Source organism: Uloborus diversus, chromosome 1 (genome assembly GCF_026930045.1).
Source record: "Uloborus diversus isolate 005 chromosome 1, Udiv.v.3.1, whole genome shotgun sequence".
Classification (NCBI taxonomy): Eukaryota; Metazoa; Arthropoda; class Arachnida; order Araneae; family Uloboridae; genus Uloborus; species Uloborus diversus.
This window is the reverse complement of record NC_072731.1, coordinates 32,888,600-32,903,987: the sequence shown is the minus strand read 5'-3', so window position 1 is coordinate 32,903,987 and position 15,388 is coordinate 32,888,600. Positions and strand designations below refer to the sequence as shown.

General features: G+C 32.5%; 1 protein-coding gene across 1 annotated transcript in view; it reads left to right on the top strand.

Annotated features, from left to right (window-relative positions):
- LOC129229163 (kinesin heavy chain-like) overlaps positions 1 to 15,388 on the top strand; it is a 121,377-nt gene that overhangs the window by 39,670 nt on the left and 66,319 nt on the right. Inside the window, exons 2-4 of the mRNA XM_054863461.1 lie at positions 10,205 to 10,292; positions 12,888 to 12,961; positions 13,173 to 13,277. Of these exons, the coding sequence (XP_054719436.1) occupies positions 10,205 to 10,292; positions 12,888 to 12,961; positions 13,173 to 13,277 (267 nt within the window). The remainder of the gene's footprint in view (positions 1 to 10,204; positions 10,293 to 12,887; positions 12,962 to 13,172; positions 13,278 to 15,388) is intronic.

Here is a 15,388-nt window from a genome sequence, read left to right as displayed (position 1 = left end):
GTGATGAGCAATAAATTGTTTCGTGCAACATTTTACACCTCCTCCTCTTTTTCTTACTCTTATCACCATTTTCCTGATGTAAAAAAAAAGAGGGAAATTTTTGCTTTACGAGCAGTATTTCAAGAAACTTGAAATTCTGAATTAGCTTTTTTTATAAAAAAAAATTGGAAAAGTTCATTGCTTTCGTCTTCCTGAAGTTAACCTCTAAAGTCTAATTAACAGATTTTTTTAAAAAAATACCATGCACTTTTAATAATGCATTCGAAAAGACAAAATAACTTTTCAGGGTCAGAATGGAATATTTAAGTATTTCTTTAGTTTTCAATTATTCCTATAAAATGACACCGCAAACGAAGAAAAGAGCGGCTCAAATCAGGTAGAGAATTTCTTATTATCGAGCTTTCAATCATAAATTTGAGTATTGAAACACGCATATTTTTCTGGGAAGTTTGGTTTGAAAGGACTTGAGCCGCACTTTTCTTTGTTTGTGGTGTCACTTTCTTGGAATAATTGAAAACTACTGGAAAACTTAAATTGTCCATTATGTCCCAGAAAAATCATTTTGTCCTTTCAAGCTGCCAAGTGCTCCTTTTTTCCCGGAGTTTCTCCGATTTTTATTGCGTACTCCAAAAATCCGATTTATTCCAAAAAACTCCGTTTTTTGACTTTGCTTGTACACTTTTCGATTTCTGAGGAAAAAGAAGAAATTTCCCTATCCTGGAAGGTAGGAATTGTGCACAAACTCAACAAAAGAGGAGGCAATTTAATGCCCTGGAAGCATTAGTGTCAAGATAAACACTGAGTGGGAGCGCTAATCGATCGGAGAACATCGTTTTTTCATTGAGCATTTCAGCTACGTGCAAAACGTAGCCGCCATGTTTGGTCATTCAGAAGATGGAAGTAGACGATGCTTAAGTGCTTTCGTTTTCAAAGACGAAGCAGAATTGGGGGTTTCTTTTAACTGCAAACTAATGAAAATCAGCAAAATGTGCTGCAAAATGTTTTTTTTTTTTGTTATTTTAAGTAATTTTATTGAGAAATGAAAACAAGTATACTATTTAAAATTTCATCTTATCCCTATTGCTTTGGACACGAATGTGCTAAAGATTCTCAATTAAATTGTAGTTTCATAGGGATTTTTTATTTTCAAATTATTTTCATGCAACAAATTCAAAATTTTTATCTGAATTTTTGACTTAGTCGCCATATTTGGTCATTTGCGAGATTTAAGTACACAAAACTCTTAAAGTGGCCAAGTTTTCAAAATCGGAACTAGATGTTGATTGCGATGCAAACTATTGAAAATAATGCAAAATGGGCTTTTTTTTTTTTCGGAAAATTCTTAATTTTTTTCTTGAAAAATGAAAAAAAAATTTCTTCAGAATATTATGTTATCCTGATTGGTGTGGATGCTAATGTGCTAAAAACTGTCTATTTCGTCTGAATTTTAGTTTTTTTAAGGATTATTAATTATTTATAATTACTTTTAATGCAACAAATTCAAAAATCTATCATCTTAAATTTTTTGCATTGTTGCCATGTTTGGTCATTTGCAACATGAAGTAGACCATTTCATCTAAAATGAAGGTTCCTGCTGACTTCTCATTTATTTATTTATTTTTTAAAATAAATCAGAAATCTATTTTAACTTGAATTTTCCATGTACAAAAAAAGTATTGAATGACTCTATTTTAAAATGTGTGAAGTCCTATTCATCTATTTTTTTCATGAAAGTTGTAAAAACTGCCCCATCTCCCCTCCAGTTTGTGTTTCAAAACTTGGTGACAGTTGTGGCCACTAAGTTTTTAGAGTCTAGTGGCCACTGGCCACTTAGAAGATTTCCAAGTCTTGACCTTTACTATGAAGTTGCTTTACTTCCAAGTATAAGAAGTAATCGTGTTTTTTTTTTTTTTTTTTTAAATCTTCAATATGTTCTTATGCAATGCATTTTCAATACATGTAAGATATGTATAAAGGAATATTTTTAAAAAGGGTTGCAGTTTTATTAAATCAAACAGTAATCATGTTTTTTTTTTAATTTTAATTTCCAATATGTACCTACGTAATGATGCTTTTTTAATGTAAAATATTTTTATCTTATACTTGGTTGTAGTTTTGTTGAAAATCTAACATGAAAATTCAGAAACGCATTGTAAGGGTGCTTAGAACTTATAGAAGCTTACGGTACAGAAGGAAGGTTTAGCACAGGCCACGATTTGGTGCTCCTATTTTAACCCTCATTGCTCCTATTTTTTCCCTTAAGTGCTCCTATTTTTTTTATCTTGAGGTTGGCAGCTATGCCTTTCGAGTGCTTTAAGAAGATATTTTCTTGCCTGCAGTAATAGATTAAAACCATAATTTCCTTATTTGGAAAATACATTTAATTTTTCAACATCAAAAAAGCCAACTTGCCGCCCCTAGAAAAGTGCCGCCCGGGGCGGACCGCCCCCTCCGCCCCCCTTAGCTACGCCACTGCTTTTAGGTGACAGTTTTAGTTGCTTTTCCTTGAAGGAATTACTGATCCAATGAAACATCTTCTATGTGCGTTAGAAACATCACCTGTAACTTTCTTGCATTAACGAAGCCGTTCAAATGAACGAGTTCATTATGCGGGTGAAATAAATGAACGATCCGCTAATGGACAGGCCATTAAAAAAGAATGACGTTGCCCATTCCTAAAAGAACTGAATAAATATCTTGTGCAGAAACTTCGCTACTGTTAAAAATTAATGCTAACTGTTGTTCATAGGATTCGCTTGTTCGCTGACCGCTACATAGCTCTTCTTGCTCTAATTCGAAAGCTAATTATAGACTACTTGACAAATTTCACGACGTCGCATTTGAAGCTTCACTGAATATTATCTCTCCCCATCCCCCACCTGTTATTCTTAACGAGATTTAGAAAATCATTGTTTAATTGAATGTTTATCGAGATGAAAATGGTTGTGCCACTTCCTTTTTTTTAAATAGGTTTTCGACAGGTCATTCGAAATTACTCATGAGCGTTACTGGAATGAAAAGTTTAATCTTATTACAAGGAAAACCTGGATATATTCTGTTTTCGTTTTGCATTTACAATTTATCAACTGAAGAAAAGAACCAAATTAAGTTGAAGAGCAATTGTTAAGAAAAAACTTCTGAACTAGTTATGGACTGAGGGAGGGGGAGGACAAATGATTTTTCTTTCTTACTGTGATTGCCAGTTCACCTTCTGAGTAGTATTAACTTCCCCTCCCCCCAAGAGAGGTGGGTCAACCCTGATAACTTGGGAGGGGAGGGGGCAATACTCACCATATTCTTGGCTGCAGATTTTAGTAGGCGGCTAATTTTAGTGCTCTGAAATTCAAGCTAACGGGTAAATAGAACCGACAATCGCATAAAATACGCCTTAACATATTCGCTACTATTGGTTTAAACGCCATATTGCGCACCTAGAAGGACACTGTCGCAACTCAAGCAGAAAACAGTTGTATAAATACGGAGTTGTACACATGCGCACATCGAGGTCAATACTGCCGTGGGCAGGTAAAGGGCAGTAACTGCAAATTTTTCTTTTTTTTAAACTTTTTTTTTTTTTTTTTGTCATGTGTACATTAGCTTTATTGTACAAGCTTGCTCATTTGGTTTCCGCTGAAAAAAGGCCTTGAAAAAACGTCTTATTTCAACATTTCTCTGTAGTTAGCATTCAATTCAAAATGCGTTTTTTTTTTTAATATTTCGAAAACTCATTTCTGCAGATACTGCCGTTTACCTGGCCACGGCAGAATAGTGTGATTTTTGGTGGGGAGAAGGGTTCTCATCGAACTCAAATGTAGAACCCCCCCCCCCTATCTGCCATTACCATCGAAAACCCCTAAGAATGAATTTCCACCTTTAAGACACGTGTAGACTGCAAACCTTGATGACGGAGGTTCCTCGATGAAAATTTATGGGAGGAATATCATGCAGTATCAACAACACCTTTTAAACGTCTGGGAATAGATTTCATTATTTTTTTTTTTTTTTTTTGCGTAATTTCTTAGTAAGTGTTCAACCATACTCCGAGTGTTACTGTTTCTAGCTCTATTTTCGTTTCAAAGCCGTATTTTCGTAATCTAGCCTCCAAATATCTCTAAATATGTTACATTCAGTTCAAATCTGGAGATTGAAGGGTATTTTCTAAACTTTAGGACATTTTTTGAGGCAATAGACGCAAACGTTGAAAACCATGTGCTTCTTATCGTTATCTTGATTTAAAAAAAAAGTTGTTTCCGCTTTCCGATAACCAAATTTTTGGCTAAGAGTTTAAAATTGGTTTTTAGAATATTTAAATGAACATCATGATTCATTATTTCATCAAAAATTCCAAACCACCATGTCCTGATGCTGATATGCACCCTTACACATACAAGAACACCTTCACCGTCCTATTCCAAAACGTTTTGCGCTTGATTTTGCGACGATTTATCGTTAATTTTGCGACGAAAAGTGTAAGCTTTCTGTTTTTCGCACGGCCAAGAAAATTTCTGCGAGAAGAGGTCCCATTTAATCCAGCTGATCAGAGAACTTGGCGATCAATTTTAGGTGAAAATTAAACGTAAGAATTTTCATTTAACTCTGCAGAAACTTTTACAGCACTCAAATGTGTATTTTTCATGGATTTTTTAACTGTAAATCTCCGATCACGCTTTGTCAACTTTGCCGGTTGACTTTTTCTTACCTTGTTTTCGGTCCGATTCTTTTCTTTAAAGCATTTTATCAAGCACTTTACTATAGAATAGAGTAAATGAACTAATTTAGAGACATTTCAAACCAATTTCCCGCTACTGTGAAGAAAAAATTCAGATTTCGATTGGTGTTAGTGGTTTTTTACGAATACCAGCCATTTTAAAGTAATAAGCCCATTATTAAGGAATAAATAAACAAAAAAGTAAAGCCAAACGACTTTTAAGGGTCAACACAATGCAAAAAGAATAAAAAAAACGACATATGACAATTTTAATCATAAATTGATTCGAAAATATTTGAGTGTACGTTGTACGATCACTTTTGTAGCGTATTATTTGTCTCTTCAGTTTTTGACCCATTTCAAAAAGAAGATCCTTCAGTATTTTGAAAAAACTACAGGATTTTATTAAAAATGACACACGAATGATGTGAAAAAATATTGGACTTCATATTCGAATTCAGTTTCGCGTTATTTTGGTTTTACTAAAAAATTTCGAAGTGTACGAACACTTTTGGGAGACACCGTATAATTTTAATATGTGCAAGTAATTTTTCGCCCTTTTAACGGGCAATAATAGGCAATTTGCGCGAAATTTGAGCTTAAAACATTAATTACAAAAAAAAAAAAAAAAAAAAAAAAAAAAAAAAATAGAAAACTAATTCGAATTTTAAAAAACCCCAAGTGCAAACCATCGAGACTCGAAATAATTCTTTTACAAAATTTCAAGGCTGTAGGTGCTATGGGGTCTCCTCTCCGTAGGCCCGGCACAAACTTCCAGAATTTCTTTGAAACCTCATTTTTCTTTACTAATAATATAGCCGAAAGTCTGGATCTCCGTCTGGATGTCTCTTACGCGTATAGCTCCTAGACCGTTAGGCCGATTTTTATTAAATTTGACACAAAATTAGTTCGTAGGATAGAGGTGAGCACCTCGAAGCGATTTTTCGAAAATTCGATTTTGTTCTTTTTCTATTCCAATTTTAAGAACTTTTATAGAGCAAATTATCATAACATGGACGAGTAAATTATCATAACGTGGTCGAGTAAATTATCAAAACGTGTGCGAGTAAATTATCAAAACGTGTGCGAGTAAATTACCATGACATGGTCGATGAACATGGCAAATTGACGAGAAATTCACCATCCATTATTTGTAAATATACAGGCAAACCAAATGACCTTTCAATTTTATACTACGGTCAAAACCGTGCGGGTACCGCTAGTATTTAATATAAATAGTGAATTGGGCGATTGAACTTGGACATCATTATTGACTAAATGAACTTCCCTAAAAAAATCGGGATAGATGGGAACAGTAGACTTCCTCTTTACAATTCAGAGCTCTAGTTTAATTTTCATGAAACAATAACATGAGAAAAATGTAAAACACACACTCTTTCTTTAAACGTGTAAATCGATCTTTTTTTTTTTTTTTAATTTTCCAATGATGGTTAATTTTGAACTTTGAAAGTGGAGGGGCAAAGCCCTTTTACTTTTGAAGGTGAAGGACGGTCTCCCCCCCCCCTTGTCCTCCCAGGAGCAGATCCAGACAGAATTCTCGGAGGGGGCCATTTAGAAAAATGCTTTGGAAATTTTTGAATATTACAAATATCAATATAGCCCACCTTTAACCAGATCATTTTTTAAGGAATTTTCACTTGGCGACACAAGTTTAACATAAAGGCTGTAACGGTCCCAGTGATCTTCCTCTTTTCTTAACAAACGTGTGCATGTATCGTCGCCTCAAAGTGGTATTCCTGTAATTAGTATTGTTTGTTCTGAGGTGACTGAGGACTTCTGATTTAAGAGGAAGCCGATATGAACCAACCATAAATATAATATTAATTCCGAAGTAAAGGGAACCCGGAAAATTTTGGAACTTGTAGTCTTAAAAACGCATTTTAGACAATCTTTGGTAATGTTAGGGAAGAAGAGATTTGGTGGCGCTCTCCTGTCTATTTTTCGAAGTTGTATCTAAGAATGCAGTTTTAGATAATCTTTGATGATGTTGGAGGAAGGATAATTTTGAGGGCCCATCTAAGAAAATTTTTCTGATTTGTAATCTTAGAAATTCATTTTTAACTGTCTTTCGTAATATTAAGGACTCGGGTGCGACTCCATTCCCCCGCCTATTTTTCGAAATTGAAACTTTAAAAACGCAAACATTATCTCCCATAATGTTAAGAAGAGGGAGGTTCGGAAGTTCTCCGGCAGATTGTTTTTGCAATTATAGAGCCAAAAACGCAGTTTAATACGATATTTTCGTGATGATACGTGGAGGAGAGATTCGAGGGCCCACACCAAGAAATTTTTCTAATTTACAATTAAAGTCTTAAAGATGCATTCTTATTATCTTTGGTAATGGTAGGGGAGAAGAGGGTTGGAGCACTTCCCCGGAAATTGTTAGAAATTGTAGCTTTAAAAAGGCTTTTCGACGTTTTTTGGTGATGTTAAAGGGAGGAGAGATTTAAAGGCCCTTCCCAGGAAATTTTTCTATTTTATAGATTTTAAAACGCATTTTAGACTATCTTTGGTAAGGTTAGGGTTTTTTAGAGTTTCGGAGGTCCACTTAGAACGAAAAAATTGATTCGATTTTTTTTTTTCAATTTAAGATAGGAAAGAGGGTTTTCAAAAAACTACTTGAAATTTCCTCAGTGTGGGTTCATGATTCCTCGGCATTGTTTTTATATTCATGTTAGACTTCGAGGAATAATAAGGATTTTTTTAATATTTAGCTCTTAAACAGGTTTTTAACTATTTTTGAAAATCCTCCCCCCCCCCCTTCCTTCCTTCCATTGTTATCCTTATTGTTATACTTTGTATGCATTATACGAGAAATTTTTTGCATTTTTGCTCAAAAAAGGGGATTTTAACTATTCTTGAAATTAATCCAGGGAGGGGCCACCCATGGCCCCCTGCCTGGATCAGCCCATGTGTCCTCCCGTACGAGCTGCCTATGCCCATGAACGTAGTTTCTATTGTCCCCATAATCAAAGTGCACTGGACGATAATTCAAATTAGTTAATTGAAAAGCAATAAAATAAAGAAACATTCTAATTGTGATTAATTACCGCTTTGGCACTTACACACTATTTAGTAGATATTTTCCCGAAATAACCTGTAATACGTTCGCGGTTTCATGGTTTCTTTTTCATAACGTTGATTCTATTTGCAAGAAACAAACAAAAAAAAAAAAAAAAAATCTGATGGATTATCTTAGTCGAGGAGGGAATAAATAAAGGAAGTCGTCGTTTGAATGGGAAGAGGAGAAATATTTTCTGCATGGCTTGCAAATTTGATGGTCTGTATCTGGTTTGTTTTGAGGAGCATTGCACTTGAAAAAACTTGTGTGCTTAAACCAGATGTTTCCTGAAGCACCGCGTCATCAAAGGTATGGACGGAGGTAGAATTGTTGTTTTGTTTGGCCGTGTGGGAATAAATCAACATTTGTCGGTCGTTTCAGTCTTTTTGATTGCGTAACTGTTAATTCTTACTCATTTGGGTTAACGCTGTTTTATTTTCCGACTGCGGGAGGTAAACGTAATTAATGTTCTTAAAATCAAGGGAAGGGGGAGGGGGAATCAAACTATGTTGTATTCTCCCTCCCCCTCCCGTTTCCTCCTTTTTCGGTTAAATTGAGTTTTGATTATTAAGCTTAGTTGTTGTCCAGTAAATGGTGCCACACTATTTTCAAAAAATTTGATCTCCCTTCCCATGCCATGTGTCGCAAAGTGTCACACTTCGCCTCACTTTTCCCTCTCTTTTGTCTCATATCGCGCTCGTTTTCAGAAACATATTGTCACATAAAATAAGTGATGTCACACTTCCTGTTCCCTTCCCCCTTGTTACAAACTCACAATTTTACTAACCCGCTCTTCGCTCTAGGCGGGACATCCCTCCCTGTTTTTGGCATTGGTGACATGATTTGTGGACAGCCCCTTACTTTAATGACGTTGCAGGTTAAATAATTTTACTGTTTGAAAAACTGAAACAGTAAAGCTCTTGGTTCCGTTGTCTGAAAGGATATAAAAATATTTTTGCTCTGTATAATTATAGTAAGAGAACTCTTCTTTGTCTTCTTTTCTTGGAGAAATTTATCGCACCGAAAAATTGTATTGCTCTTGTAAATTATTTACCTTGATCTTCCTGTCCCGCAGGCCTGTTATCAGGACAAAACATGAAGTTGGACATCATATGGTTTTCGGGGCGGGGGAGAGAAATTACTGAAAAGCAAAATGTGTTGTAATTCTTTTATTCTAGAGCAATTTGATACAAAATTACATTTAAAAAAAATAGTTTTATGTGTTTTAACCTACAAAGAGCTTCAATGTATACAGGATACAATAGAAAATCCATCTGAGTATTGTTGCGCTATTTTTTCAAAACTTATTACTAGTGCAGCAGCAAAGTTTGTCACCTGATGAAATAGCTTTAAAGGTTTCAATTGTGCAATGTAGTAATAGATGATGTAAATTACCTAGTTGTTTTAAAAGAGAGAGAAGGAAAAAAAAAAGAAATTTCCTCTTCTTTGGATTGGACAAGATTCAGGTAATGACAGTCCTTTTTGATGCCACCTGTACCACACTTTCCAGACTTAAACCTGTGTATTTTCTAAAAAAGAAGAAAAAAAATATGGATAATGAGAAAAATCAAGTGTTTGTGTCCTCTATGCTATGTAATTGAACAGAATTATGGGAAAGAATCATAGCCACATTTGGTACCATTCATTGATCGTAAGGAGTGTCGCACAAAAGTTTGATTCCAGAGTTTATGCATCATCAAAGGTTCAGCATACAGGATGTTCCAGTTTAACTTGCAAACCTCTTATTTCGCAACTGTTATTAGTCCTAGATGCAAACTTCCAATTGCAAAAATGGTCAAAATCAGATACAGAGTTAAGATATTGAATGTTTGAAGTAAAGTAGAAAATGAGTCAAAGAATACAAAACATAACTTTTTATACAGGGCCTAGATCACCTATCTTATATTTTGGGCAGTTATCTCCATTTTATTTATTGTAAAACATAGTTGAAATGAGAAATAAAAAATCACTTTTTATTTAATTCACGAAGTTTTATAATGGAAAATATCTTTTAACTTAATAAACATTTTTTTTCTGGTTGAAATCAAGGATAAGTGGTGGGAAGTCTGAAATTTTTTTCAGATGGCTTCTGTTGTAATCCTTGCTTTCTGTAGTTGACACCTATGTTCAAAAATATTATTGAGATCTATAGCAAAACAAATTATTCTTAAAATTAATACAGTATAACCTCGATTTAACAATTGTCAAGGGACTGGAAAAAGTTAATTGTTAAATCAAGGAGCATTGACATTCAATGCAGTCAAATTCGAACCAGTGAAATGTATCAATTGTTAAATTGAAGAAATCGTTAAATCGAATCGGGTATTATTAAATCGAAGTTATTCTGTAGTTTTATTTGTAATGGGGTAGTTTTATTATTTAACAATGTTAACAACCTTTTTTTTTCTTTACAGAATAAATTGTATATGTTTGATAAAATATTTAAGCCTAATGCAACGCAAGATAAAGTATACAATGAGGCAGCTAAAGCCATTGTCAAAGGTGAGGTGCTATTTCGCATGTTTCAAGTACTTTATATTGAGTAACACTTTCATATTGTGCCTAATTAAATTTACATTATTACTATTTTGTTGATTTAATTTTGTTATAAAAGATGCTAATGTTGAAATTATGAAAATTGAATTTTAATGATCTGGTAAAACATTCTTCTTTTCACCTACTAAACCATTCCACCAGGTTAGTAGGCCCGGTAGCAGAAACTGCGAGAGGCGAGACGTGCGTCGCAGATTTTTCAGCAGCCTGCAGATAATTTTACCAAAAAACAAAAATAATATAAAAACAAAATAATAATAGAAAAAAAGAAAAAAAAAATACAACTTGGCAAAAAGATCGTTTGGAGTTCGTTTTTTCAACCGAAAAGCGATAGATGCTTCGGCATTTCAGCTAGAAACATAGTCGCCATATTTGGTCATTCATAAATCGAAGTAGATAAGGTGCTTGAATGCCTACATTTTCCAAAAGAAAGGAGAATTGAATGTTTCATTTAACTGCAAACTAATAAACATGATTTAAACTGTGCAGCAAATCTTTTTTTTTTTTTTTTTTTTGGATTTTTTAAAATAGTTTTCTTGAGAAATAAAAAATTTTATATTTAAAATTTCACCTTATCCTCATCGCTCGGACGCAAAAGCGCTAAAACTTTTCAACTTAAGTGTAGTCTCATGAAGATTTTTATTTTAAAACTATTTTTCAGCAACAAATTCAGAAATTAAGATCTTAATTTTTGGCGTAGTCGCCATGTTTGGTCATCCCCAAGATGTTGGTACGCAAGACTTTAAGTGCCTACGTTTTTATAAACGGAATTGGATGTTTATTGCAATTCATGCTGTTGAAAATTGTGCAAAATGTGACCTTTTTTTCGGATAATTATTAATTATTGTCTTGAAAAACGCAAAACTTTATCTTTACAATATTATCCTATAATCATTGTTTTAGAGGCTAATGTGCTAAAAACTGAATTTCGGGGATTTTGAATTTCTCTCTATTTATTACTTTGCAAATTAAAAAATCAATTTATAATCATTGAATTTTTCGCGTAGAAGCCATGTTTGGTCATTCGCAAGATGGAAATACACGAGACGATTACTTACCTAAGTTCCCTAAAAAAGAATTGGATTAAGTTTTGATCAGTTTACTTCAATACAAACTATTGAAGATAACATAAAATGTACAATAAATCATGTTTTTTTTAAAATTATTTTCATGAAAAATGAACTATTATCTGCAAAATTGTATTTGATCCTCATTACTTTGGAAGCTCTGCTATAAACTAACACATTCAACTAAAATGCAGTTTCCTGCCCACTTCTCATTCACTAATTTATTTATTTATTCATTTTTTAAAAGGAAATTCAAAAACCTATTTTAACTTGAATTTTCCACGTTTAAATAAATATGAACAGAATAATTGTTTTTCATTGTGTGCAGAGTTCTATTTATTTTTATGAAAGTAGTGACCCCCCCTCCTCCCAGTTTTTCGGGTCTAGTGGCCACTGACCAGTTGAAACATAGCTGAATCATGACCTTTCAAGGGACTTGTGTATTTTATGAAAACTAAAAATAAAAGTAAAAATAATGCTGCAGATTATTTTCAACTGCCCAAAATAGTGTCGCAGACTGGCTAGAAAGTTTCTACTACTGGGTTAGTAGGTAAGATTTACTGATTTAAAAAAATAGTCTAGTAGTGCATACATATTGGATTTTTTAAAAGTGTGCTAAAAACCTTGTTTTTGTACAATATCTTAATTAATAATTACTTTTCTCAAAATAACACCATTATAAAGCTTTTTTATTGTTATTGTATTTAGTAAGTATATTTTTTATTGAAATATTTTTAAAACATGCATTAATCCTTCAGAATTTTTCCTTGACTTGAAATTTCAATTTTGATAGAAGGGCAACATTAACACATAATAGAATTCAACATCAAAACAAACAAGAACTTATGTCCTTGATTGAAAATAGCCTGGGTAAAATTTTCCATGAATGTTCTGTTGGAGCTGTCAAATTCATGTTGTAAAGACTAATAAAAGCGATTGAAAAGGAGGGAGAGGGGGTGGGAAATTATTAGCATTATTCATTCAAAAACATTCATTGTCCTTAAAATTTTGCCCAGTTCTTACAAAAATTAATTATGGAAAAACATTCACTGCATTGAATTTTCAAATGTTCTTCATTCTCCAATTATTTATAGCCTTAAAATTTGTGTGTACATTTCACTCAACTGCTCAAAAAATAATTTATATAATAAAATTCTATGCAGTTTTCAGATGAGTTTATAATACCACCACTGTTTCAATTTTGTAATGCTTTAAATGGCACAAGGGAACGCATAGTGATCTGAGAAAAGCTTGTTTATGGAACATATTTTGTAAATTTTCAGACTTGATTTGTTTACTTTTCCAGTCAATTTTTAACTTTTGAAAGTTTAAAAATTTTACACTTTAATTCCTTTTTATTCAACATCATTTTGATATTTTTGAGCCATCAAGTCTTATGTACCCATAAATCCAATTGAACCAGTCAATAAAATCCTATGTACTCGTATCTTGATTATTTTCCTTGCTTTTTCTATAGATGTCCTCATGGGGTACAATGGCACAATATTTGCCTATGGGCAAACTTCCAGTGGGAAAACACATACAATGGAGGTGAGTTATTTTATTTATGATTTTGCTTATTTATGTATATTTTTAAATGTCAAATACTTGTGAAAGCCATTATTCAGATGAGAATCGTTCTTTCTTCCTCTCATTATTGCACTTAAAATTACAACTCAAATATATTTTAAATTCAGACACCTAGTTTTTTTATCTCTAATAGTAATATAGTAAGTAAATACGACCATTTTTTTTTCTGCAGGGGGTGCTTGGTGATCCTACTCATCAAGGTATTATTCCTCGAATTGTTAACGACATATTTAATCATATTTATTCTATGGATGAAAATATAGAGTTCCACATCAAAGTAAGATTCTGTTTGTATACATTTCATAATTTTATGCTTTAACAATTCATTTTAGTTAATAGCTATGTTAATTATTTTACTTTTTCTTTTAAAATAATTATATTCATTTGGATTGTGCCCCAAAAAGGCATACAATAGAGATCTAACAGCTCTGGCCCAGAACAGCCAGGTGTAAATCAACAAATAGTATTTAACATCACTAAAGATCAATGATGATAGTTTTCAATGTTTTGACGGATTTTTGTTTTTTTAAAGAAGTTTGAAGGGAAGTGAGGCAGAATAAGATGAAAGTTGAATGAGTTTAACCTGAGAAGTTGAAATAACTGTTTAAAAAAAATTTAAACTTATTTAATTTGTTTTTTGTATTCACAAAAAAATTTTCACTCAAAAATCGACTTAATTTCCATTTTAATCACCCCCGAATGAATGCAGAGTTTTTTTCCAACTCGACCACCTGTGGATAAGTGCCTAAAAACGTATAGACACGCGAAATATCCATTTTGACTATTCCTGAATTAATTACAATGAGTTTTCTCGTGACGTCTGTATGTGCATCGCATAACTCAAAACCGGTATGTCCTAGAAAGTTGAAATTTTGTACGTAGAGTCCTAGTGAGGTCTAGTTGTGCACCTCCCCTTTTGGTTGCATTTGGGTGTTTCTTAGGGGGTCTTTTGCCCTTTTTTGGGGGAAAATCATTGTTAATTTCGATGTAAACTCAAATAGTGTTATAATTTGGCGAACACTTTGCGATATATCGCCAGTATTTTGATCGCCGACTTGGCAACAAATTTGGCAATTTGAAATTTTTTTTAAAATCTGGTTTCAATTTGGCCACTGTTGGTGATATTTAGAAAGTAAACTATTGAATCTCATTAAAAATGCCAGTTATGGGGAAATGACATTAAATTGGAGTAAAAGGAAGTCATGTGATGCACACATCAGCTCGTTTAAGAGAAAACTGCTACTCACTACCTAATAATGTAAAATAAATTATATTTAAATTAAGTGAAATCATGTCTTATTTTATTTCTTGAAAAATCATCATAGTTCTTTATTATGTTGGTTAAAATTCTCCATTTTTGAATACTTTTCATGGAAAATAAGTTTTTTTTTCTTTTTTCTTTAAAGGTATAAAGGGATGTATACTTCCCTTTTAGTTTTCTTAAATTATAAATTTGGGAGCACCTTCTTTCTATCTTAGAAAGTTCTGTCTTGAGAAATTTTTAAAATTTTACCGGATGGACAATATTTGTCAAATGTTCTGAGCAGACTTGTGATGAGATCCTGGTGTTCAAGACTGTTCACGACTTGTGATGAGAACTATTCTATTTTCTTTTTTGTTATCTGTGCATAGTTTGCCAAACATTTTCCGCTTTTCTAGAAGGCTGGTTGTGGAATTCCAAAAAACATAACATAATGTATGTTTTGAAGTTCTACAAATACAGTAGAAACTCGATTTAACAAGCTTTGATTTACTGAGGTTTCTGTTAACCAAGCTTCCAAGCTGATAAGGAGAAAATTAAGCTAGCAGTCAATCCTTCATCGGATGTTAGTGATTTTGAGAGTGAGGATCAGGATTTGAGGATTCTAAGACTATAAATTTAGAAAAATTATGTAAATTCAAAAAAATGATGTATTTTCAATTTGAAAATTAAAATATTTTCTGAAAACTTTTTTATTTAATGTATCTTTTAATATTTAGCATGGCATTGTAAAAAAAAAAAAAAGAATTAATTGACTCTTTAAAACTTAACTAAAAGCTTTTTAACCCTTATGGCACTGTTAGTTAGTTTTATATCTGTAAAGGATTACTTTTTGTATGTTCATTTTCATCTTTTAAAAATATTCTATTGTATTTTGAAATAGTATTGTATTTTCCTTAAAAAAAAAAAAAAACATGTTGTTGTAAAAAAAAAATAATTTTTAAAACTTATTAAAAGATTTTCTACAATTTAGTTTTAGTTAGTTTTTTAACTCTAAAACTTTACTTTTTGTATGTTCATTTTCATCTTTTAAAAATATACAATTGTATTTTGAATTTGTGTTCTATTTTAAAAGCTTACGATCCTGACAATTTTTTATACAAAGTTTCTATCAACTGAGATTGCCA